This window comes from Dromaius novaehollandiae, chromosome 10 (genome assembly GCF_036370855.1).
Source record: "Dromaius novaehollandiae isolate bDroNov1 chromosome 10, bDroNov1.hap1, whole genome shotgun sequence".
NCBI lineage: Eukaryota > Metazoa > Chordata > Aves > Casuariiformes > Dromaiidae > Dromaius > Dromaius novaehollandiae.
Genome location: NC_088107.1, coordinates 14116963 through 14144519, shown reverse-complemented (window position 1 = coordinate 14144519; position 27557 = coordinate 14116963). Strand labels below are relative to the sequence as shown.

The 27557-nt window shown below is 36.6% G+C and overlaps 1 protein-coding gene across 6 annotated transcripts; it reads left to right on the top strand.

Moving 5' to 3' along the window:
- Positions 1–71: 71 nt before the first annotated feature.
- On the top strand, positions 72–27161 carry AP4E1 (adaptor related protein complex 4 subunit epsilon 1). 6 transcript variants are annotated; one of them, XM_064517355.1, is made up of 21 exons: positions 72–355; positions 858–929; positions 1778–1901; positions 4004–4077; positions 6245–6366; positions 7305–7464; positions 7973–8139; positions 8785–8858; positions 11572–11694; positions 11782–11891; positions 12205–12344; positions 13744–13856; positions 13962–14080; positions 15193–15495; positions 16310–16424; positions 18873–19008; positions 20155–20410; positions 21222–21797; positions 23235–23419; positions 24249–24406; positions 25375–27161. In XM_064517355.1, exons 1-21 carry the CDS (start codon positions 194–196, stop codon positions 25524–25526), a joined length of 3441 nt encoding a protein of 1146 aa, XP_064373425.1. In that variant the 5' UTR covers positions 72–193; the 3' UTR covers positions 25527–27161. The 6 variants fall into 6 exon arrangements, with proteins under 6 accessions (XP_064373425.1, XP_064373424.1, XP_064373428.1 ...); XM_064517354.1 differs by having other exon boundaries at positions 73–355; positions 24904–25611; XM_064517357.1 differs by having other exon boundaries at positions 230–351; positions 24904–25611.
- The last annotated feature ends 396 nt before the right edge of the window (positions 27162–27557 follow it).

The following is a 27557-nucleotide window of genomic DNA, read 5'->3' as shown; positions in this document are numbered from 1 at the left end:
CCCTCAGCGTGGCGCGGACGCGGCGCGCGCGCCGCTCCTGCCTTCCCGCCTGCGCGCGCCCCCTGCCGCCCACCCGCTCGCTGCCGCGGGGCGGGGCCCGGAAGTGCGCGGCGAGGCCGGCGCGGGCCGGCGGCCGGCCGGTCCCGGCCCTTCCGGGAGGGAGCCGCGGCGGCGGCGGCGGGTGGCCGCGGCCATGAGCGACGTGGTGGAGCGGACGCTGAGCGCGCTGCCCGGCCTGCTGGGGCAGCACGACCCGGGCGCCGGGCCGGGCGGCGCCGCCGGCCCCGGCAGGGTCTCGGCCACCTCGCGGCTCGGCAGCCTGATCCGCAGCATCACGGCGCTCACCTCCAAGCACGTAGGCGCTGCGGGCCAGCGGGGCCGGGCCGGCCCCCGGCCTCCGCGCGGGGCGGGGCGGGGCGGGGCGAGGCCGGGGCCGGGGCCGAGGCGGGGAAGCGCCGCCCGCGGGGCTGGTGGGGCCCCGGCTCGGGGCCGGGTGTTCCTGGGGGCCGCGCTGCCCGCGCGGAGCGGGGCCGCGGCCGGGAGAGGCGGGGGCCCGCGCTGCTGAATGGCCGCCTCCCCCCGCCGTGGGCCCCGGGGGCTGCTGGTAAATCTCACCGCGGTAAACAGTATCGTGTTGCAGCATAGTGCTGGTCTACGGAGGGCACGACACGAGGAAGCACAGACACGAAGAACTGTCTTCTGTATTTGAAATGAACAGCAAAATATTACAAGAAACAAGGAGCTGTGAAGTTCTGAGAGGACTGTGGAATGTTATTAAAGGAATATATTGTCTTTGACTTTTATTTCTTCTTTTGCCTCCAAAAATTAAATACTCTTCTAATTTTAATCTTTTATAGGAAGAAGAAAAATTAATCCAGCAGGAACTAACCAGTTTGAAAGCGACGGTTTCTGCCCCCACCACAACACTTGTAAGTTCTGTTACTGGTTACAGGCTGCAGGAGCAGTAGGCCAAACATGAGGAGAATGGTGTTCTTCGTTGTTTTTGCCAGATGGAGCGTGAAGATTTTCTACGCTATAGATATTTGATGAACAGCATTGAAAGACTCCCACATCCATGTTTTTGCGGCATGGTTAAAATATTGAGGACACTGGTTCTAGTTCGTATGAATAAACCATGGTAATAGGGTGTCTGGAGTCTAGACATTCTGTAGCCTCTGGAGTAATGTAGACAAAAAATCTAGGTGCTTCAATCCAGTCAAGTTCCTCTTTGCAATCTGGCATTGTTCCTGTCGCTGATTTGTTCTGTATAAGAAGCTGCGTTTGGTCATCTGTACTGTTGCTCATGTCTGAGCTGTATGAGTGGATGTGTACCTCTGGTTTGGGTTAATTAATAGAGAACCAACTCACCTGAGTGAGAAGTTTTGAAAGAAAAACAAAGCTTGCCCTCTCATACATAGTGATAACGCATCCCAGCTCAGTGCAGTGATTGGTATAAAACAATTTGCATTAACACTGTGGTCATCTAACCCTTAAGATAATTCATTAATATTTTTTATGCTGGTTGTAATTAATTTGATGTTGGTAACATAGTAATAATTAGAAAACATTTAAGGATAGTATGTGGGGAGTTCTGCTATTGCCAAAAATCAGTACTGGTTCACCATAACTAAGAAAAATACTAGGACTACTTTGATTTTAGAAAATGTACGTATATGTGCATATGTTTATCAATATTGTCTACCTCATTAGAGCAGTGAAGAACAGCATAAAACATGGCTGTTCTAAAATCCTCAGTACTTTATTTCTTGTATTTCAGAGACTGATGAAAGAGTGTATGGTGAGACTCATCTATTGTGAAATGCTGGGGTATGAGTCTTCCTTTGGATACATCCATGCAATCAAGCTAGCACAACAGGGAAATCTTTTGGAAAAAAGAGTTGGTATGTGCATGGAGCTGCAGCTTAATAATATTCTTAAAGAATATTCTTAGAAGGTTCTCCGTAACTTATAATTTGTATAAAAATAGAACTAATTGAAAATGTTCTTCTACTTCTCATGGTCTTGTTTCATAGTCCCTAACTCCTCTTGGAGGAATTGATTTATTTTAAATCATTAGTTGTTCTTCCATCATTTTGAATTACAGTACCAATAAGCATCAGTAATTTATGAGAAATTTTATCAGAAATTCATCGAGCTGAAAATCAGTTTCTTTCAGGATCTGGTTTCCTTTTGAAGTAGTGTAGTACAAGATCAGACTAAAATGTTACTGTAAGACAGACTATTTCCCTAAGCATAGTATTGTTTTTCCAGCATTTAACTTATGGATTGTTGTCTGGAATTTTTATAAAGAGCTTGTTGCTGTTAGCAGAGTGGCCTTAAAACATCTTCTTGTCTGTTTTGGTGATTATAGGATTCTTTAGTTTAGAAGCAGTTGTAAGAAATGAAGCAACTGGGGAGGTCTTTAGAGCAGAGGTGCAGAAGATCCTGTGGGAATCTGACAGGCTGTTTCAAATTTCTGTGAAATTTCTTGCCATAGTAATTTTATTGCCCGCCCAGTGTGGCTATAAAATTTTTTCCAGTAGATTTTGTTTGAAGCAGCTGTCATCCAGTCTTGTCTGGAGAAATTCCTTGCAGTTGCTGATTCAACTGCCTAGAGAAGACATTTCTTCTTATTTGCAGAGAAAATGATTCAGCTCCAAGCAATACTATATCTGCATACACAGAAGGAAGGCAGTGTCTTGTGGGATATGTTTGTTTGAATTTCATGTGGATGATGCACTCAAATATTGGAATTTCTGAGAAAATGTGTTACGAATGATGATTTAAAGATGCATTTTTGCCTGAATATTAAAAGCCAGTCCACAGGCATTCTGGTAGAGATTAAGAAATTCTATCTGCACCAAACCTAGGAAGGCAAGTGGTAAGCTGTTTTGCAGAAAACTTGTATACAGCCTCTGTAAATGTCAAGAAGCAATATGTCTTGTTATTAATCAGTTTGAGACCTTTCCATCCTAAGGGTCTTATTGAGTAGGTTTTGGTGAAACTATTCCCCCCCCCCCCCCCTTTTCCTTTCAGTGCAGGTGCTTCAGGTCTTCTGGACACAGAGAGCCCTTAATGGTTTAGGAGTGTTTATATTTTTTTTATTCTCCAGTTACATGTGACACATAAGGATAACTTTGTCTGTTCTGGCTGAGATATACCAAATGAGAGTGAACTGCAGTTTTACAGTTGTGCTAAGCTGATAAAATGTGTAGTTCCATGAGCAGATAGGCCAGTTTCATAATCTGGGCAATACAGTTACTTGTATCTAAGTTTTTCATTCTGGTTCCTAAGTCCTAAATGAGCCATGCCCTTCCTGACTAAAATTCATCTCTGTAACACAAGTATTGTTATGCTATATTTCTGATGAGTGGCGGTACTTGCCCCCCTTTAACTGCATTATTTTAAAAGAAGAGGAATCATTTTTCCTAAGAAAAAGATTTCTGGCAAGTTTCTTTCCTGGGGTTCTAGAATTGTTTCCCCTTTATTCCAAGTAGTTGGAGATAATAAATAACCAAGCAGTGTTGGTCATAGGATGGTGAATTTAATTTTAGTACTCAACTTGGAATACAGTGGTATATTTGAAATTTAACTTTATTTTTTGAAAAAAGATAAACAAATACAAGGAAATGCAAGAGTTGTCTGGTCTAGAAGAAATGTGCTCTTGTCTTGCTGGGAAGACATTCGTTTTCCAGGAGGTGATTTCTCATGTTGTCCTCAGGTGCCCTTTAACATCATGATAGCGTCTTTTATTTCTCACGGCTTATGGATTTCTAGCCATCATTCGTTGAGCTTTGCTGTAGCTGAAAAATAACTAGTTTGCCTGAAAAAAAAAAAGAGAAAACTTTAGTTAATAATTTGATACTTAAAACACAAAAGCCGCTGTCATCTAACTTCTTTTTTTAATGTTTTGAATTAATTCTTCTTCTATTATAGTCTAAGTTTTCTATCTTGAAGTTTTTTATTGCTCAAAAATAGTCATGGAATCTTCCTTCTTTTCCAGGTTACTTGGCAGTTTCTTTATTTCTTCATGAAAATCATGAACTGCTACTTCTACTTGTGAACACAGTTGTGAAGGTACAGTGTTTTTGGAGGTCTTGAGGTAAACTAAACTTGGACTGATTCTTTCCCCTGTTTTATGTCCCTCAATGTCTAAGCTGCTTACTCATCAGTAAAGTTTTGTTATCTTAAAGTCATTGTTTCTGGGGTTAGCAATGACATTTGAAAAATGGCTTTGCCTTTTTTTTTGTTTAATTTTGACAATATTTCTACAATTACAATTTAAGCAACATTTCTACAATTTTGCAAAGGAAATATACCATCAAATTTCCATTATAAAATGTACCAAATTATGCTTTTGGGTATACATTCTCAACTCCAGGAGGAGCCTTGCATGCACATTCCAATATAAAATTTTGCTTTTAGCTGACAGCAAGTATCTATTGATTTCTTTAAGTTCTTTTAATGATGATTTTGATAGAGAGAAAGTGGAAATACACTTTGGAGTGACACTGAAAATCCATTACCAATAATATTTCATAGGTATCATCTTCCATATTACTGCCTTTTACATGAAACAACTAGTTTCAAATTCTTTCTAATATAATGATTATTTTTGTACTACAGTATAAAAGTAGGCTACAGTAGGCTGATTTCTTACATAAATTGCAGACGGAAAATGATGCTCATTTTGCTTCTTTGATTGAAAACTGTTTTGTAATCTTTAACAATCTGACTTGAAGCTGATAAGGGTATAGAGAAATGAGAGTCCACAAAGTACTAAATCAAAATGAGCACTAAAACCTAGCTGGGACAGATGAGTAGAGTAAATACTGATGTGTGCTGGAAATCTTACATGTTTAATTTGTTTTGAAAAATAATTGTAGTGCTTGTATTTCATGAATCTATCCATGTTTTTTTCTTTAAGGTTACAATGAGCTATATCTACTATTTTTAATTGTATTTGGACCAAATTGTGAATTTTTATCATTTCTTTTGTAGAACTTCACATTAAATTTACATTCTCTTTTAGAGAACATTTAATGTCTTGTTTCAGCATGCAAATATGTAATTGGCAGTATTACTGATCTTTTTCTCTTGTATTCTTGTATATCTTGTATTAAAAACCATTTTATGGTTTTTACTTCTTGGGTATGATCAAAGGCACTAGAGAGGATACTCTTGACTTCAGCAGGAAGTGACTCAAGTCCCACTGGTCCAGCTGGGGACTCAGCATACTTTTATAGCCATCAAACTACTTCAATAAACAGATGTAGGTTGTAGCTTTGTGTATTGACCTTAGCTGCATTAGAAACAGGAATGTAATTCTGTAACACAGTGGTGAGGAACTGCTTGTTCCTTACTCCTGTGTAAGAGTCTTAGTTTACATTTCAAAACCTTTTGGCTTTAAAAAAGTATTTTCTCTTTGGCTGACTTCTGTCTAACTTTTGATCAATGACACAGTAGCAGGGAGAAAAAACAGTTATTATCAATGTTTATTGCCCATTATTTTCCTGTTTGAAAGACCCTTAAAATTCCTTGCCACCCTAGTTGACTCTCCTCCTGCGTTATGTTCACAGTTGCAGATGTAATGATTTTCTGGTTGCTTCTTTGTGTCATTCACTTGCTTCAAGTATTTTCACTTTCCTTAGAAACTGAGAAGCCACCAGAGTTTAAATCTAGAAATGTATTTGTGGTGGGAATAATTTACTCTAACACTTCTGTCAGGTATTTGTAATTGGATTTAGCTTTGCGGCATGCCAATATGTATAGTTACATCATTGTTTTGAAAGAATTATTCTTGTCTCTGTTAAGGTTATGTGTATATATCTGACTATAGGAATGGAACACCTCTGTTATTATTATCGTAGAGAGCAGGCATATCTTTATGCTGTGAATTTTCCAGAAACCAATAGCACTGGGTACATTCTTTAATGGTTAACTTTGATGTTTTTTTTAGAAGTTGAGATGTCTTCATTCATTAGAAATAAAAATTTTAAGCAGGGCAGCTCAAACTTTCAGGCAGGCCGTATGAACCAAGCTCTTAGCAACTGGTGTGGCTCTTTATTGCCCATTCATGTCTGAGGAGCCTCCAGGCAATAGAATGGCGGGCAGCCCGATGCTTGCACGTGAACTGCCCAGGTGTCCTAAGTCCAGCCTGCTTGCCAAAGATTTGGGGTGTGTCTGAGAGAGAATTTAAAAGTTTCATTGAAATAAGACAGTCATTTTTCATTTATTGTAATAGGACTTACAGAGCACTAATCTAGTAGAAGTGTGCATGGCGTTAACCATTGTCAGCCAGATCTTTCCACGGGAGATGATTCCAGCTGTTCTTCCCCTAATAGAAGACAAGCTGCAGCATTCTAAGTATGTATTCATTTATAGAATTTAAGTCGTGTTTTCAAGTTGGATGACTTGATCTTGCACATGGTTTTACTAAAGTAATGTTTTTTCTCAGAGTTGGTCTTTAGCCCTTATCTTCAGAAATTGCTTTTCTGCTAGTTTTCTTCTTGCATTCTTGTCTCTCATTTATTACCACTCTTGACTGAGTAGTGTGTAGACATTCATTTTTTTCATAACTAGTTTTGGTAGATAAATGTTATGTAATATCTGCTGGAGTCTTTTTAACAAATATATGGATGAAGAATTGTTTGTGGAGTAAATGGAGAAACAGACTGGGATCCCTGAAGTGTGCTACATCACTGACAGTTTTTTATAAAGCTGCGCAGAAACTTTTTTGATGGAAGTGTGTCTGCAGATATCCATAGCCTTGAATTTTTTGATTTGCTAATTTATAACATCCAATACACAGAATGTAATATCTTACAAGCATTCTGTTGATGAGAAACTTAAAAGAAACTGCAGAATGAACTGACTCAGTAACTAACTCCTAGACAGTGTGGGGTTTTTTTGTTTGTTTATTTGTAGCAGCAGATTTGTAGCCGCCAGTTTCGTAGTTTATGTGGTGCCCGCTCTTGTGAATTGTTTATCTGTCTTCAGGTACTTCTGAACTCTTTAAGTTTGCTTCGTTGCTTCTTTGCTTAGTTGGTCTTTAAGGACCAACTGAATGACTTTAAAGGAAAGTCATTTGGTCTCAAATCTTTATCTGTAAAACATGAGTACTCAGTCTCTCTCCAAATCATGATGTTCTGAGGACTGGTCACATAACTTTTCTGTGCTGTAGAAATGAGAAGTGCAATTTGTTTCATGAAGTCAAGTATTTAAAATACACGAGCAGCTTTTTTTTTTTTTTTTTTTTTTTTTTTTTTTTTTTTTGTAAATCTCATAATCTCATTTCTCTTCAGGGAAATAATCCGAAGAAAAGCTGTTCAGGCTTTGTATAAATTCTATCTCATTGCTCCCAACCAAGTCCAGCACATTCATGATAAGTTCCGGAAAGCCCTGTGTGATAGGGATGTTGGCGTCATGGCTGCTTCTTTGCATATCTATCTTCAAATGGTTAAGGTAGGCAAAGAATTAGAAACAAAATCGAACTTACGAGCTATTTATATTTCTATCTTAAATATATGGGGACCTTTACAAAAAGTTTGTAGATTCATAATCTTTAGAAAAGCTGATTTTTGTGATCATGGAAATCTGTGCTGTGTTTGTTGGTTCTCTAGCTCTTTTTTTAGCTTCTGACAGAGGCCCGCATGTTGCCCAATCCAAATGTTCATTGGTATTCTTACTGAAAACCAAAATTTAATTTTTGTAGTATGTTAAAGGTATGCTGAAATTCGTGTGTAAATTCATTGCCAAGTGACATTCACTCTCCTTGCAACAGTGCGAGTAAATATCATAGGCTTAAAGTGAAGAGCTTACAGGTTTTGGGGATGAGAGCCGAAGTTTGATTTAAGACATGAAACAGTTGGTCACCGTAGCTATTTTGATCCTGCTCAATTTGTGGCCTTACTTTGTACTTTTGAGGTACTGTATTTAAATGTTTTAATCGTATTTCTTTTCCATTATGTAGGAAGACTCATCTGGATACAAGGACTTGACAGGGAGTTTTGTAACCATCCTAAAGCAGGTAGTGGGAGGAAAGCTCCCTATTGATTTCAATTATCACAGCGTGCCAGCACCATGGTTACAAATTCAGCTTTTAAGAATATTGGGACTGTTAGGAAAAGATGATCCAAGGTAACCAGATTTTTCTCTGCAATTAATGTTTTTAAAGTACAAAGCATACACAATGACCAGTACTTTACTGGACAGCTTTTCTGCTCTTTTATAAAGTAGGAGGATTTCAGTGTTGACCTTCTTATACATTTGGTTTTTATAGACCATACTGTCAGCAGATCCACTTTTTTAAGAGAAGTTAATTTCTCAGCTTCTGTCTCAGCAAAGTAATTGATTATTATGGAATACATATGGAATATATTTTTGATCAGGACTTGTATTACTAGCTTAGCATGCAACTGAGTGAAAAACCAAAATAAATATAGCTAAAGTGGTGTATTTTTGTTAGGACCTATTTGTCTGTGACTTTTTCCTGCTGATGTCTTATTTTTTATTTGAGTAGTGAGGAAAGTGTTTTTATTCTTGTGATGTGGTAAATGTTTCATTTGAAAGCTGAAAACATTTTGTTAGATGCCATTTAAAGTCATCCGTGAATATGAATAATTTATTTTACAGATATCAATATTGGTATCTGTGAATATGAATAATTTATTTTACAGATATCAATATTGGTATCTGAGCTTTTTGGAAAAGTAGAGCCATACGAATATATATGTTAGTGCTGCAAATGAGAATTTTTTAAACATCCTTTTTCATTTTAAACAGGACAAGTGAATTGATGTATGATGTTCTGGATGAATCTTTAAGAAGAGCGGAGATAAATCATAATATTACATATGGTGGGTGAGAGTATTTTATGTAATTACCAATATTTACAAAGAACGAAAGTGTGAGTAGTTGGTCATGCTAAAACACATACTCAATAATTCTGAAAAATCTAGTTTAATCTTCTCTATGTATAACATATGCATTCTTAGGTGTCTGTGATTGACTAGTGGATTGTAGAACAAATGATACATGTCTGTATAGTGCAGTTTTGTTCTATCAGTGAAGGAGAACATCTTTGTTTAGTGGGAGTTTGTATTGGATCATCCTGACTGAAAAGCCTCTATCTTATGTTTGCATTGTCCTTGCCCTTGAATACAGAAAGTTGGCTTCTTCTTGAAAGCTCTTATTGAACATTGCTTAAGTTGAAATAAATGACAGAAGAAAAATTCTAATGCTACAGCCCTGCTTACTAGAAAGGCTTAGCTCTTCAGTCATTGATCTTTTCATTGCCTCGAGAAAGGCAATAAAATTGTGCAAGAGTGACAACATCAGCTCTTTACAGCTATGTATTTTGCTAGTAGCCGCAGTTAATAAAAATTACATTTCCAGAGTTCAATGATGTGGTGCTTGTGAAAAGATATTTTTTGGCACACATCTAGATGGCGATGTTCATTCGTTATCTTTTCTGCAGGGAAAGCTGTATTTGTTGCTAGAACAAAATCAAGAGGAATAACAGTACTATAAAGTTTTTCTAATAAAAACCTGAGTAATTGCTTTGGATTTTTCTTTGCCTTCCCTTCCCCACCTGTTAATGTCTCCTCAAGCACCCAGATCTGATGTTCTAGAACTCTACATTAAGAGAGCTGATTCACTGTAAAAATTCAGTATTTTATGGATTTACAGCAAAGCCCTATAAACGTTGCCAAGGTACCCGCACTAATGAAATAGAGAGAAAATTGGGATGCCTGCTTGATACATATTTTCTGAAGCATTGTGTAAACTTCCCTACCATTGTAATGGGAGGAAAAGCATTCTCTTTTAGTAAATAATACATGAAGAAGCATCCATCAGATGTTAAGTGTATTCAGTTTGTTGCTTCTATGTTTTTAGGCAAGAACATACAGGATATTGGGAAGAGTGTTTCATTAAAGTGCAAAAAAATGGCATTTTTGCAAAGAGACTTAACTTGTAAATCTGTGTGTTAAGCACAGGCCAAAGTAGAGTCCATTATGATATATACAAAGACATATGGGTATGTGATATTGTTCAAATATGATAAACTGTTTATAAAAAGTTAGAGAGTCTATGATCCCAGACCAGAGAATAGTCTCATTCTGAGTGGTTACTTTTTCTAATACTTATTAGAAATTGCTTATTGGATGTTTTTGACTTGTTGCAGGCAATTGAGTTGTTAATATGCAAATCTTTCTCAGATGTGCTTTTGTAAGAATTAGAAGTGAGTTGTTGCCTACCTGACTCTATGGTAGTCAGTTAGAGATTGAATAAAAAAAAAGAAAAACTGAGAAGTAAATCATGGTTCTAAATACCAATTAAATGGGGGACAGTAACTTTGTTTAAATATTTGCCTGAATTGCTATCCTAAAGGATTAATTTCTGCGTGTGTGTTTCAGTTTCCTTTTCTAGCTTCTTCTACAACACCTATGCAGTGTTTTTTTAGGAGGAGTAGTGTTTCTGTTCTTGAAATGATTTTGGCTGACTGTAGTAGCTTAAAGAATCATGAGTTATCGAAAATCTTTTCTCAAATCCTTTTTAGTTGCCCATTGGCTTTCTAAAGAGTCACAGTTCAGTCTCTTGAGCAACTGTAGGAGACTTCAAGGTTGAAAGAACTTTAAAGACGGAAACTTGTATGCAGCATAGCAAAGATTTAAGAATATATATACTAAAAGGTGATAGTCTTTCATCCTGTTTTCACGTGAGTAGGTACTCTGCAGTTAGTAGCGTTAGGACAGCGAAGTAATCGCTTGCTGCAGTGAATGAGCTGTGTGTTCTGGGAAGCTGATCAGAATACGGGGTGGTGGAAACGTAATCATTGAGATTATTAAAACATTTTTGTGCACTAAAATGCTCTAAGAGCTTTGTTTTCACTTTTGACTCTATAAGGGTTTAACTCCTCTGTGGGCTTCAAAGATCTGTTTTAGGTTAACGGAGGTGTGCTTGCTCTTGTGTAAGAAATTTTAAGTCAACATACAACAGAACTGTTCTCCATGCCATTTTATATTTATCTTGTTTTCCTTTTGATTCCCTGTGCCAGATTGCCCACCTAGCACTCTTTGCTTCATTGTGTGTTTCTGGCAATGTTTCTGTGCTACATTTTCAACATCCTAAAAGAAAGTAATCATAACTTGTTCTTTTGCGTTTTTGTTAATGAGTGAGAAGGAATCTCTCTGCTTTTAGACTATGTAATTAAAACTGTACTAGAACGGTGGCTGTATATTTCCACCTGCTCAGTACCCCAGTATTATGCTGTTACTGTCTTGCAGACAGTTGCAATTTTGTTAAAATGGTTATGTGCAGTGAGAATATTCTTTGTTTGCAAAAAGGAAATGTTTTGGTGTGCTAAAGAAATATATACTTAAAAACTGAAATGCAGGTCTCACGACTTCAGAAGTATATATTGGGGTAAGGTAGTAGACTGCTTTAATATATTAAATAGACTGCATTTGGTCTCATAGTTTTGTTACTAAGATGTATGCTTGTTTGCTTGTTAAAAGTGTTTGTATTATAGAATATCTAATACACATTAATTATTTGTTTTTGCCTCAGCCATCTTGTTTGAATGTGTCCAAACAATATATACAATTCATCCCAAGTCTGAGCTACTTGAAAAGGCTGCCAAGTGCATTGGAAAATTTGTTTTGTCATCCAAAATTAACCTGAAATACTTAGGTAAGGGTACCTGGTTTCATTAAGAAGTTTTAAATCCGATCATGCTGATGTGTAGTTTTATATCATTTCCAATTGCTTATTTTCTAGGTTTAAAGGCTCTGACCTATGTTATCCAGCAGGATCCTAACCTGGCACTTCAACATCAAATGACAATAATTGAATGTCTGGACCATCCTGATCCCATTATTAAAAGGGAGGTGAGTCAATTTTTAAATACCACAAATGGAGTTAATTTTTAAGATTGGCGATGTGTGTGTGTGTGGGAAGGGGGTGCGTGGGGTTTTTTTTGTTTGTTTTAATGAATGATATGAAAAGGCATATTATGTCTCAGTTACTTTGAGACAGCAGTTATGAACAATATTAACGTGACAAACTGTAGATAGGCGTTGTATTACATTCAAGACTTGCCAAATAAAGACAGTTGCCAAATTTGGCATCAAAGTGTTTCTGTTCAATTCCTGTGTTGACTCATCAGAGCCAATTAAGTATTTTTTTTGCTTTCTCTTTCAGACTTTAGAGCTTCTCTATAGAATTACAAATGGACAGAATGTAATTGTCATAGTTCAGAAGATGCTCGACTATTTAAAACAAAGCAAGGAAGAATATACTATCATCAGCTTAGCTGGCAAAGTAGCAGAACTAGCTGAGAAATATCCTTTTATTTTCCTGAAGACTTGCAGTCAGAGCTCAGCCAAATGTAGCATTCATATCTTTCAAAGCATGTTTCATGATCTTCTGTAATAGGAAATGTTACAGCTGTGCTTCTTACTCTATTTCAAATGCAAAAAATATGTAAAAGAAAACGCATACAAAAATCACCACAATGTCTTATTTTTATATTTCACTGGAGAAAGGCACTCTCAAATATCTTATTTTGGCTTTGGAATTTGGCATTTAAACCATTTTTAAATTAAAGCTTTAAAGTCTTATACCACTGCATGAAAGCAAAGAGATGTTGTACTGAGTGCTGTTCTGTAATAGTGTGAATGATCTTCCTAGCAGAGAATTTTTTTGTTGATGTGTATAACCTATGGATTTTAAGAGTAACACATTTTCACAGAAATAAGGAAAGAGTCATTTAACTGTGCCAAAGAGATAAAGGTAATGATTAAGCATTTGGTGTATGATTGGCATTGTTGTTAGACTGATTACCTGATTTTCTGTATGTATTCTTTTCTGGTATTTGAGTTATAAGCTCTTTGTAAGAGGGACCTGCCTTATCATTCTATTTGTACACTGCTTAGCACAGAGTTGAAAAGCTGTATGCTCATACGGTACACATAAATAAGACAATTATATTAATGTTGAAAATTTCCATTCAGTAGTGCATCGAGGTTTTTATATATATATATATATTTATATTTATATTTATATTTATATTTATATATACACACACATGTATATGTGTGTGTATATATGTATAGGTGTCTGTGTGTGTATATATAATGTGTATGTATGTATATATTTTGGGGGGAAGGCAGAAGCTAGCAGTTCTTCCAGAGTTAACAAAGGCTGTTCACATTAAAAAAAAAAATTATATATATATATTAAAAAAAATAAAAAAAATACATATATATGTATGTATAAAATATATATCTCCATCCTCTATTTCTGCCATTAACTCATCCTCCTGTCTCTTTTCCTCCTGCCCTTCTTTGCCCTCTTAGATACTGGCTGGGCAGTGGACAGAATTTTCCATCCTTTATTCATTCACAATTTCAGATGTATTGATTGGCAAGCCAGCAAATTGGATGTAATGGATAGCTGTTAAGTTCATGTGCAGGTTTTTCTTCAGCAGGGCAGTAACTTAAGACTTTCTTCTCTATCTGACCACAAGTTTTCATGGACTTCACAGGAAACATCTTTGTAAAAATACAGAAATATGTCCTCTTCAATTAAATTGAGCTGAAATTTGACTGTCAGGCCACAAAATTATTGGAGAGGGTAAGACCAGTAGCTTATTTCTGGAAAGTTTGTTTCCTTAGGAAACATACTAAAAGTGAATGAAAAAGTTATGCCTTAGCACTTCATTCCTTAACATCTGGACACGTATGCCCCTGACAATGAGTGGTTCATCCAGACAATGAATGCCGTGTTCTCAGTTGGAGGAGATGTTGTGCACCCTGATATCCCGAACAACTTCCTGAGGCTGCTGGCTGAAGGTAACTCACTGAATGGTGTGAAGCATTAGCCAGATGTTAGTTAATCATCTGGCTTTGTTTCTTAAAATGTGCTTTGAAATATCTGATGTATTATTTTCTTTTTAGGATTTGATGATGGAAAAGAAGATGAACAGCTACGGCTGTATGCAGTGCAGTCTTACTTAGCATTACTAGAAGAGGAAGATGCGTTCTATCCGCAGAAATTTCTTCAAGTTATGAGTTGGGTAAGGCAGGCACATGGTAAAAAGTGAATACACAGATGTGAGGAAATTGTGAAAGTTGGTGATGTTTCTGATAAGTATTTGTTTTTAACTTTAAATCATGAATATTCTATTTTTACTTGAAGTAAAGATACTACACTAAATTTTTTTCTTTTTTTTTTAGCAGCCTTTTTTGGTGCCTGAGGACTACTTAGGTTGTCCTAGTTAGTGGAAAAGGAGATCTGCTCCCTTTCAAGGCAGGTGACTATTAGGATGGCCTAGCTGCGACATCTATCTGTGCGCTGAAAGCCTTCCCGTCTTTATCACGGTTAGGCCAGATGTCGTGAAATACATGTTTAGCCTTGTAGCTAACTGCCCAGTTGCGATGCTTGTATTCTCTTGTACCTAGATCTCAGCTACCACCCAAGAGGCTGCATTATGAACAAGTCATTTTTTGTAAGAACATAATTACTATATTTAGCTTCCTTTTCAAGACAGCTATTTGATTTTAAGAAACTAGAAGTTGGAGCCTTCTGAGGTAAAGACAAAGGTCATTTGAAGCCTTTGCCATTTAAAGCAGAATGCTACAGAAATCAATATGATTTAGAATGTGTTTGTCTGAGATAAGTCTTGCTGAAGCAGGTTGGAGACAGTTTAATCAATTGTGCAAGCTTGACAGAGCTGCCTTTCTGTAGTAAAACTGGGAACGTCTTTGTGAGCAACTGGATGCTCAGCTGAGATTACACTTTTTGCATTACTGGAAGCAGTTTTGTCCTTCATATACCAGTAACTGAACCAGTAGCGGTTTGGAGGACAGCTGTGCTGACTGCTGTTCTTAGTGGTGGGTCAGGTTCTTATTGTAGACAGCTTTGAAGTGAGAAAATGCTAATTCAAAGAGTCCAAAGCCACTAGCGTTATTTCCCTTTACACAGTATCTCTTGCTTTCATTTTATGTAGATAAAAAGTTTTTTCTAAGGCCTTGAATGTAAGGCTATTTCAATATCTGTAATGTTTTTTGAGTGTGAGGTAGATTTTACTGTGTTATTATATTATTATCACGTTAGTTTCAAAACCGAAAGCACTGCTGTGTGTGTGTGTGTGACTAAACATGTATTTTGTCTGTTTTTTGTGAATAGGTTTTGGGGGAATACTCCAGCCTTGTTACAGATGTTGATCCAGAGATTATTTTGACACGGCTGCACAGGTTGCTGAAGAAGACTTTTGTTACTGCTGAAACTAAAGCTTGGATAATGGCTGCAGTCACCAAAATAGCATCACGTACCACCTCTTCTAAAACAGTTGACAAACTGATCCGAGAATTCAGCACCTCTCTAGATACCTGCATGAGGCAATATGCCTTTGAATTAAAGCATCTGTGTGAAGACAAAGTATTGATGAAAAGCTTGTTTCCTTTTGATGCTAGTTGCAACGACATAGTGGTAAGATAGCTGCAGTGTCTTCCTTGTGAACTTTTTTATGGCTCTAGAGATTGAGTATTTCAGGAAAAGGCATTTTAAAAATGAATTGTATTTGATAGCTAAGACTGGCGCATGCACCAGTCTTTTAGTCTCATTAAAAAAGGGTTTTGAGAAATAGTTTTTCAGGCATGTGTGTTGAATTTTAGTGTTCTGTACTGAAAAATAAAGAGCCACGGTATTTAGTTAGTAAGCTGAAGTCAGTTTTAACAAAATTATGTTTTCATAAACTGATTTTTTGGCCCCCCCCCTTTTTTTTTGGATAAATTAGGCCTTATTTAGTGATACGGTACAGCTTTTTTATCCCAAAGGTTTTGCTTCCTATTCAAAAATACTGATCTTTGCACTGGAATGTCCATATTGAATGAGGGAAAATAGCATTGATGGTGCTATTTTTTGAGGGTTTTTTGAGTTTGGTGTTTTCATGTAATGGTGGGATCAACCATTTTGGGAAAACTTCTGTTCTCTTCTGATTTTTTTTTTTTTTTTGTGGAGGGAAGAGTGCAGTGGGTTAAGACAAGAAAATTAGAAAGCACTGGTGAAACTAATCTAGTTTGTAAACCTCTAGCACAGATTTATATGCTTGCTTAATAAGTTCTGTACACAAAACATTTTCACGAGCCTAAAGAATACAACAGCTGTATTGATAGACATGGGAAGTGTGAGGTAGAAGATTCTGATTTGCTGATAAGACAAAATACTCTTCTGGTAACATCAGGCTGATATACAGAAAATATTTTATTTTCATTGATGTCTCCTTTTTCTTAATTCTGTGTAGGTAGATGCTTCCTTATCTTTCTTGGATGGGTTTGTGGCTGAGGTACTTGGCCATGGTGCAGCACCATATAAACCTCATCACCAAAGACAAGAGGAGAAACTCTCTCAAGAAAAAGGTGAGCTAGTTTAATGCATTCACTAAACAGCTGGTAAACTCTCCGTTGAGTATAAACAAACAGTATAAGTGTACAGTTAATAATTTCTTGAAGTAATATTATACATAGTAACATAATATTTCAGTGATATTTTTGAGTGCAAAATGTTTAACTGCTACTTATTTCACGTAGTAATACTAGGACTATTTAATATATTCTGCAGCCAATAGTACTGACTTACGTTCAGTAAGTTTGACGCTAATAACTAACAAAAGCACATGTGGAAGATATCTACGGAAAGACATCCTGGTCCATAGTGTGTTGCAGTTTGGGAAATAATTACTGTTTCCTTCAGTAATATTTTAAAAGGTAGCAGATTGTGTATCACCAGTCAACTTTCCATATTCTGTGTTTTCTCATTAAGGTGATCTTTAGTTCTGTGATATTCTGTGATACTCTTGCAAAAGTTTTAAATGTTTTCTATCATAACCTCTTAATTCATCTGAAAATCTCTTGCTTGTAACCTCAGCTAAGCTCCACTTAGTCCTTAGTTAGTTCCACATCTGCCAGGCTGGTATATGTAACCATTAATTTACCATAGGCTTGCTGTTTTGCAGAGGAGAACATCTGCAGTACAAGCAAAGAACTCTTAACTTACTGTACTCAGCACTTATGTCTTGACTGTGGAATTACAGTTTGCAGTAATAATCATCGTAAACTTATTTTATGAAGGAAATCTCATGTATTTTTTACCTAGTGTAGGTGTAGATAACACGGCAGTATGTGCTTTTATTTATCAAAATCCAAAACATAAAAACTTTAGCTCTACTGCATTTTTAAACTTGTATTCTGACTTTTTAGCTAGGCCAGTCACATAAGGATTTCTCTTCTAGGCATTTTTGAATGATTTGTTTTGAGGTTGGAAATCTTTTTTTAAAACATTCCTCTGCATTACCATACTGCTAAGGAATTAGAAAAATGAGGTCTCATAAACTGCATTATCTACAACTCAGTTATTATTTTTAAAAGCAGAGTTTGACTATGCATACAGTAAATAATATTGTCCATTTGCTTGCATCTGTAGCTTGGTAGAATTTAACACTTTGAGGTAATCAACAGGAATGCATTATAAGTTAGTGTATTACATCTATAGCCTCCACATTAAACCTGCTTGAAAATTCAGATTTTCAGTGGAGAGATGTTAACAAGTCCAGTGTCTTGAAATTGAATATTCTATGCTATTTTTGCCATTCATGTAAAGACCAATGAAAAGTACAAGCCTCCAAATGCCAAATCCATTGAGCTCATGGTAGTACTTCATAGTGAGGTGTCGAGAACTGAATTAGTAGTATTTACTGCTGAAGAACATCCCCATGTGACAGTCTGGTGCTTGCAGTGTTTTTGTAATTTTCTAGGGAAGCTTTTGTAATAATCACATTATGAATTGCTGTTTTTTCTCACTATTCAGTGAGAATTCAGTATCAATTAGCATGTGGTTCAGAAATATTCTAGGAGATAAGATATTAAAAATACATTTTATTTGTGGACACTTTCCACTGAGCTTATTGATTTGAAGTTCGTTGTTCATGGACATCTAACTGTTATGGGATAGTAGTGTTTGGATCTCTTTGATGCCATTTATGACAAACCCCCTAGGATCTCTGTTCCTTCTTGTTTCTTTATGGGCCAGGATGCTGTTCCTTAGCACAGCCTTTGTATTTACCAGTAGACCTCTCTTATCCCAGATGCCAAACAGTTCTGCCCTGCTCCTTCATTTTGCTGTGAAGAAGAAAATGCAGTCCTCGGTGGAGGGGAAGAGATCGTACCCCTTGATGGTTCCATTGCTGCAATGGAGAGTCTATGCGCTGTTTCTTATGTAATAATGACAGGTTGTGTGTTAAATTATAATCCAAAACAATTTTCAGAAGTTACTCAAGCTATATGTTGATTCATGAAACATAGCTAAGGTGCTTGGTTCTGAATCCTGATTTGCAAGTCTTTTTGAAAATAATATGCCACCCAAGATGTCAATTATGTTTTCAAAGCAAATAATAATATGTGGATATTGCTGTGGACTCAAAATATGTTGTTTAGACTCATCAGCAAATGGAAAAATTCACTTATTTAAATCTGATATAGTACTTCTCTCTACAAATAATTCAGTATTGGCAGAAGCTTTAGAGTGATATTTTCTAAAATCACTTGTTCTGTTTAATCTCAGTGTTTAGAAAAAGTCATATTTAAAATTAAATATGTGTGCAGATAGCAAATGAATACCTGTTGTAGATACAAATCCCCTGTGTGTCTGGAAGAAACTTATTTGAGAAAAGAAACTTTTGGTTTTAATGATATTAGGTTCCTGAGGCCTGAGAAGTGCAGCAGTACAGTCTGTTTCTTTTTAAAAAAAAAAGTTTTTTTCTTACTTTTTATGTTTCATTCTGATTTTAAAAGGTTCTGTCTTTCTTACAGCTCTGAATTTTGAACCTTATGGATTGTCATTTGCTTCAAGTATGTCTTCATCCGGCTTCACTGGCAGACAGTCCCCCACTGGTTTATCTTTTGGTTCTGATACATCTGGTAATAGTGCTGAGACAGGGCATAAAGAGTGAGTTAATTTGTCTTTGAAATGAAGGAGTACCTTTAAGCTTATGTTCTTGTCAGTATCGTGTCTCTTTGGTGCTTCATTAATGGAAGTAAAAAGAGTACAGTTGAACTTGGAACTTACCTCTGTCATGTAAAAAGAAATCATTCAAGATGGTGTCTTCACTGAAATAACTAGAAAAAAATGCAGTTAGACTGTTTTTTTCACTTGCTTTGTGAAGTATGAAATGAATGTCGTTGCTCGTGTAGTACAGTTGAAACAGTTTTGCCCGATAGTCGAAGGATGAGGTGGTTTCTCTCTCTGGCTTCTTTATTTTTTTACAGGCTATGCTCACTTTTTCTGGTCTTGGAATAACATACCTTTTATGAAAACCTTTTTAGATAAAGATGAGGCTAAGATTCTCAATGTAGGATACTCAAGTTTTAGAACACTACAAATTCCATATCCGTAATTTTGCACAAATTAACTACTTTGTACTCAGGTAAATGGATGTATAGGAAAACTTGGAAGCTTTCTAAGGAAATTGAGCCAGTTTGCATAAAAAATTTTGAGACTGAGGCTTTTAGGTGTAGGAGTTAAAGCATTTAGCCTGTGTCTGTTGAACTAACTTCTAGAGTTTAGGATGCCTGTGAACATGACCACTTTTTACAAAAAAAACCAAATACTTTCTAGGTCTCTTCTAATTTGCAGCCTCTCGTCTAAGGTACATAGTTTTTAAAGAATCAGCAACAGAACTATGTAAATACAGCTAGAGCTTCCCAGAATATGGGAGTAAGATAGATACCATGTTGTTCTTACTCACTTTTAAAAAAGACTGGGTGAGTAAATTATGAATGTAATCTGAAAAACTGGATAGAGTTTGCAAACATGGTCTACCACTGGCTGCAGGTATCTATACTCATTGCATATCCTAGTCCCAGTGTATTTGCAGGGTGTTTAAGAAGAGGTGAGCAACACTGATAACATAGAACTTGATGCAGATAGAAGATTGTTCCTTCATATTCTAGTGTTCAGTCTGTAGTGAAGTACTAAGGTTGGGAATGGTGTTTAAAGTATAGTGTCTGTGTGCTTTTATGAACATGGTGTTCATATGCTTGGTACTGCATTGTTTTGATTATTTTTATTTATTTATTTATTTTATTTTTTTAGGACAAATAGTCTGAAACTTGATGGAGTAAAGAAACTCTGGGGAAAAGAAGGTTATCTTCCAAAGAAGGAAAACAAGATAGGGAAAGAAGATGAAGCTCTGACTGTTCCTCGTGGCAGCTTATTAGCAGGACATGTGGCTGATCCTCCTGTGTCACAGTCTGATCAAGTTGCCACCTTCTCTGAGGAAGAAAAAGAGAAGCAGCAGTTAGCATCAACACTGTTTGTTGGGCTGGGATCAAATGCTGGTGTCAGTCTGGTAAGTGTGTTTTTTTTGTGATTTACCAGCTTGAGGTTTATGTACATCCCTATCTACAGTTAGATACTTATATGCAAATGGAGATCAAATTAGTATTTTGCCTAAAACTAGGCAAATTACCTGAGTCACTGAAAAACTATTGTAAATAACTTTTGTGATCTGGTAATTTGTTAAAAACATAAAACAGGTTGGATATTGCTTGATCAAATGACCTCTAGAGCAGATCTTGTTCAGTAGCCAGAACTTCCCTCAGTTTCCGTGCTGTGCTTCCAGTTCTGCCCTGAGATTTTTCCCAGACATAACTGGTTTTTGACCAAACTTGCAGAGCTGTTGGCAGTCATAAAAATTATGTATTTGGCAATAAGGCTAAAGTATGACACCCAATGTCAACACCCTTTGTTATTTACGTATGGTAATATGCAGAAGATTAAAGAATTCACCATTAGGTAATCTTTTTAATACTGGCCTAATCATATTAGTTAGCTCAGATGCTGGCATTTATCACTGTTTTAACAAGCAAATGTTTACCCGTGATTGCTTTTTTTAATAGGATCTTTTATTTTATGAATTAGACAACCCAGAGTCATTCTTGTGTTACAGACTAATCCAACGCCCTGCAAGAAATTTAACAGAAACCTGTTACTGTATCCTTTAAAATGTTTACAATACATTTGTATTTGTCATCATCAATTATTGGTCATTATTTGTCCTTATTCCTTCTGTTTTGTTCTGTTAACAGGTACACAGCTTGTCACTAGAAGCCAAAAAAAAAATCCTTCCTTTTTATTTTTCCCCTTCTTTCTCCTTTCAGATGGGGAAAGCAGACATGGCTGTTCAGAAGTTCAAAAGAAAATCAAAAATAAATGAAACTCAAAATACTGAGGAAACACCAGACATCCAAAATAGTGCTGCTTTGGCTCTTGGTCCCTTGCTTGATACACTGCCTAGTAACAAGGAAGGCCATGAGGGAAATGAACACACAAGGTTAAGGAAGGCATCCCTGGATTCTTCAGATACTACGGAAGATAACTTGGCATTTGAAAAGCCTCAGTCCTTAAAAAAACCTGGACTGGATAACAGACTTCTGGATAGTCGGCTGTCATCATCCTCTTTGTTTGCTGATAGTAATATTGAAATTTTTCATCCTTCACCAAGTGCTCAATGTGAAAGTGCCAGTAAAACCCTGTTGGCCCCTTCCTTACCAGGAGAACTAGCAGAGCTCCCTCACTCTGAAGTAGTGGAACTTTGTCAGAGTGATGACCTAGCTTTGCATTTATGTAAGGTGTGGACAGATGACTCTTTGCTGCTCACCATGTTTGTTTCAAATAAAAACACTTCTGCACTTAATGATGTGAACCTAGTGTTTGAAAAAGCAGAACATTTTCAGGTGAGAAACTTTGTTTCAAGCATATTTCAGATTCACTTGGAATTCTTGCTTTTATCTGCATTTAACTGCACCATATTTTCTTCAGTATAATAGCCAGGTCTTTTTCCCTAATCTTTTCCTTAAAACCTGTTGTATGGCTATTACACACGTCCTAAGGGGTGATGAAAGAAAATTCAGTTGTAAACTTCAGATCACTTGGTATTTAAATTCAGCATCTTACTTTTTTGCTCAGTTTGATTTTATGTCCTACTGCTTGCCTTCCTGGAACAAATATGTATGTGCTTTTTTGTTTGTTTGTTTTTTTGTTTCAAATTCAGCTTATTCCTTGTGTTTTAGGACTGAGTGCAAATTAACCAATTATACTCAAAAGTGGTGTGACTTGAGTTGCCAAAGAAATCACTGGAAGTTTTTTGTCTCTCTGTGGCTGTTATGCTTGTGCAGCTATTATTTGTACTTGTCTGGTAGGCAGAGATGCTGCCACTTCTTCCTTCACGTAAAACTGTGTAAGCTTGCTTCAAGTTTTGATTTTTCTATTCAAAGATGTCAGTCATATTTCATTCAGTTGATACTGGAGAGAAGTCAGTTTATTTTTGTTATCAGCTATGTGTGGGATATAAATATGGCTGATAAAAGCATGTGATGAAGTCTTGACTGAAACTTTACATAAATAACTTAAAAGCTACTTAAGAATGGCATATCATCATGGTTATCTGTGGATTTTACTGAATCAGGCACAGAAATATAAAACCTTGAAGGCACTCAGCAAGTGATAACTGGACAAAGAGAATTAAGCAAAATGTTTATTTTAGAATTGCTGATTGGTTATGAAGTTTTTTTCCTGCTGGTTTTGGGCTTTTACCAACCTGCCATGGCACTGATGGAAAATGAACATCCCATGTCTAGCTGTTCCTTGTAACTCATTTAATATTCCATGTAAACCACTACACAGATGGAATCTGTGTTATCAGTTTGTTTGGAGAGGCCAAGGACTGCTGAGTAATCTTGGAATTATTCTTGTTACTAGGGACAGTTTTTCAACTCTGTTTTTAGTATATAGTTGCAGTTGCTTAGGAAATGTTGCACTGTTGCTCGCTCTTGTGTATTAGTTAATTTTTGAGGGTAAATTACGGAAATCAGGTTCTTGGCCATCAGTTTGCTGTCTGTCTGCAATCATTTGCAAAAAGCCAGTTGGCAAAATGAGATCAATTTCTCCTGTGTTTTACTTCTCATAGTACTTTAACAGTTAATTTACCCTTGACGAGAACTGAGAAATGATAGCTCTGTTCACTTACCCAACAGTCCAAGAAAAATCAGTCGGCGTAAAAGGCACTCGTACAATTTTATAGCTATGTCTTAGCCACTAACACAACTTGATGGCAAGTTTAATGTATTCTATATGTGTGTGTTTTTTGTTTTGTTTTTTTTTCATGTGTATAGATTTTGGAGAGTCCAGCCTACCAGTTTTCTGTAATAGAAGCTCAGAGTGTGGAACATTGTCAGCAATGTGTGCAGATGGACAAAATCTGTACGCAGGGAAATCTTCCTGGCTCCATTAATTACCAGTCAGGGATGGAAACTCACCTTGAATTTTCAATAACTTTATCATTGTTGGACTTCATCAGGTAGATAAGCTGTCTTTTTTAAAAATGTGTGTGATCAAATAAATATTAGGCAAGTGCAGGAAGGCTTGGGTGTTGAGTATGAAATACAACATTTAAGCTCTGAGCAGCTGACTTCAATGTGATTGAGATTACTGCTAATGATCATAAATGGTTATTTTCACACTTAAAAGGGGAGGGGGGGGAGAGACGAATTCCAGAAAGAAGTACAAATCCTGTAAGGATATTGACTGTGTCTCCAGTTTAGAATATTCTTAAAGTAAGAATAAATTTTTGAGGAGGTTAATAGAACTGAGTGAACAGAAGGGTAAGAAGGTCATATTGCTTTAAAATAGGGGCAAAATATAAATAAATCACATACTTCAGTTTGACTATAGAGATGCATGTTATGTGAGAAAGCTGGCAATTTCTGTAGGAAAAAATATCATATATATATATATTTGAACACTGTGCTTTTTTAGCAGTAAGAAAAGCAAGACTTTTTTTCAGGTAGACTTCTCTGTTTTATAGTGAAATTCACCATGTTTTCCATGCTTATTTGTATTCAATAATTTCTAACTTTCATTGAATTTATATTTTCTAAGTTGACTTAGGTCTTTTATTTACTTTCATCAAATGATCTAAATTTAAAAAAAATTGAACACTAAGACAAGGACTGGAGACTTTTTTTATGATAGGCTGGCAAGAGGAGGGGTTTGTTTAGACAAATCTGCATTTGGTTATTGCTTGTGCTATTGTCCAGTTGCTTTTAGATACGCATTTTTTGTGAGACCAAGTGTGTTCTTAATAATGTATCTTATTTTACTGAGATCTGTGGTCAACTTATTTTTAGGCCAATGGAAATGACTACAGAAGACTTTGGGAAGCTGTGGCTGTCCCTCGCCAATGATGTGAAACAGAATCTAAAAATGTCGTCTTCTCAAGATTCCTTCTCAGCAGCTCTGAATACACTGCAACAGAAGCTAAAACTCCATATAGTTGATATTATAGGTGAGTGAAAGTATACTGTAAGGTTGCTTACAATCTGTAAATTGTCATAGGGAAATAAGTGCACGGAAGCAAGTACATTACAGTCTAAGGCAGGAAAGCATTTGGGAGCATACTAAACCTTACCCAGGGGCATTGTCCTGTGGACTTTAATGGCCTTATTCAGGGGTCTGCGTGAAGGCTGAAATGTCAAGGTGCAAGTGTACAGCAAATAGTAATTTTTACAGGCAGCAGGCTATTTGTACCACTGTTTCTGAAAAGTTTTGGAGGGGACAAAAAAGTGGAGGTGAGGATTTATGACAGAAGGTATTGAAGCTAGGATTGCATGCAGGAGGCATGACTTTTGGTGACGTGTCAGAGGAGTAGGAGATAAGAGTAGAAGAGAATGGAAGAAACAGGCTTTGAGAGGAAGATAGAGTTTTTGTGAACTATACATATATATGGTAGCTACATCTAATTATTATTTCTCTCAATTTGTCTGTGGCCTCTGTTATTTTAAGGTAATGAGGGAATACTGGCATGCCAGCTGCTTCCATCCGTGCCCTGTCTGCTTCACTGTCGTATTCATGCAGGGATGCTGGCTTTATGGTTCAGATCACCTTGTTCTGCTCTTCCAGATAGTTTGCTCTATCAGTGTCAAAAGGTGATGGAAGAATCCTAATAATAATAGTGCCTGCCTTGGTGTGTGAAATTCAAATGGAAGATTTATACAGTTGCACGATAACTACCAAAGCTAAATTAAGATACTGATTCTCAGAAGTATTAAAAGTTTTCTTCCAACCTGCCTATGTCACGTGGACTTGTAGAGACAAATGATGATGTAAAGTATGCCTGGAAAACCATGCTCAGGATTGTACAGTCACTGACAAGTCATCTCCTAAAGTATTGTTACCTGTTTAAGTGAAATGTATATTTCTTACTTTTGTTGTAAATGGCTGAAAGTATTTATTTTTATTATGTAACTTTTATAGATGCCAACAGTCATTCCTCACAGAAACCACATAATATGATTTTAAGGAAAATGTATCTCCGTTACGAGGTCAGACTTGAACATTTATCAGGATCTTCTCATTTTATTTTAAGAATTTTTCTAAGGCTGTTTTTTAAGCACTGCTGGCAATGAGACTTGCATTGGTTGTTGTATGAAGTACCTTATATATAAACAAATGTGTGTTTTGAAAATAATTAAAAGACTTCAGTGAGTAACATTTCCCATGATCTTTGACATTGCCATTTAGGTATTTAGTGGTAATATCTAAATAGGATCCTGGTAGAAGACAGGCACGTGAAATGAAGGTTGTTCAGAAGTGCCTCATGGGGGATGATCATCCAAGGCTCTCAGTTTCTATCTGCACAGATTCCTGCCTCTCCTTCAGTCATGTTGCCTTTGCCTAGGAGTCTGCAACAGTTGCCGAACCTTCGTGCATGTTCAAAGATAAGTTTCACAAGAATAGTCTGAGATGACTGAGCTGGGTAGTTGGGTGTTGCTAGTGGACATATTCACAGCTCTCCGGTCTTAATCCTATATATTTAATTTGGCCAATATCTCTGTCCATGAAAATTCACAAGGAGGAAACTTTATTTTTACTTCTCTTTCTAATTCTAATTCTTTGTTTGCCTGTAAGACTGTGCAAACCTTTGACTGGTATGGATTTGGCTATACTGTGGGTGCATGGCTAGGAACTGCTGCAAGGCAGAAGAGATCTAAATCAGTCCAGTATTCATGCTGAATGTGTCTGGATATACCTCACAGCCTTGAAAATCTAGTGGTTTTAATTTATTTAGACATTATATGAAATAATCTTTCCAATACTATTTACCATTATTTATAACTGGTTATGTTTTTTATTTAGAAACTTAAGATTGTACAAACATTTCTCATAGATATGGTATAAACGGATTCAGCTGCAACTCTCTCCTTTCTGTGTTTAATATTAATAAGGAAATTCTCTAGTATTTCAGTTTTATCGATTCTCACCTGATAAACTCTGGTTTTAAAGGAAAGTATTCTATTAATTTGCTAATGTTTTGCTAAAAGTTCATGAAATCACAGTAAGAATACAATGTTTATATGCTGACAGTTAAGTGGTGTGGGTTTTTGTTTTTGTTTTTTTTAAGCCTTAAAAACAAGCCACTTGTATTATCACAGGTACAATCACATAAGGAAAGCTCCTTCTTCACTGCTGTTTCAGTACCCTCTTATTGAGGGATTTAAAGTGCACTGAACCTGTAAATATATTTAATGTTCTGCCTACTTTAATCATGTTTACTTGACACTTCAAGACAGTTAATATAAATGAAAACTGATTTGTAGTGGAATAATTTCCAGCAAACTCTTTCCCTGGTGGTAAATCAGACTTGTGTGATGCATCTGGACTTTTCTATTCATGTGAAATGTTACAGAAGTATCTGTTTCTGGCCTATGCATTTACACCATTTCAGCAATGAGGTGTTGAATGTCCTAGTGTTTAAAAAGAACAACAAAAGACAATAATGCCTTCTATTGTTCATGTAATGCTCTTTACAACCTTTTGCACTCTATGGATAGTGTATGTTAAGCTGTAAATATGCACATTCTAGGAGCATAATCAAGAGCCTTATGCTAATATCACATAAAGGGTTTTGCAGGGATTTGTACTTGTGGTACAGTCTTTATTTTCAGATTGTCCAGCAAACACCTTTCTTAAACTATCATCATCTTTGCATTTCTTGTAGTTTAATAAAATCCATTTTAATAAAAATTTCAGTTTGATTTTCATTGAATGTTCTTTGCTACCACATGTAGTGGTGTTTCTGTATATTAAGAACTAGGTTATATTTGAATTATTTCTCTCTGCAGCTAAACAGTGGTGAAGAATGTAACATTGTGGAAGTCTTGCATCCATTGGTGACTTAAATGTCATATGTTTCAATTGGAGGTAGAAAAAGCATGAAATAATACACTGTAGATCTTTTGAATAGTATTCTGTGTGCCAGGTCACATTATCCAGTGTTCTTTTTTGGAATGCTGTCAGATTGTGGGATTTTAGGTATCATTGACTGCAGTAGATTCACACCCCCCCCCCCAAGTCCAATGCTGACATAACACACCACTTATTACAGTTATGAGAAGGAGTTGGGAGTTTGGGAATTGACAGTGGCTGCAACCCTGATC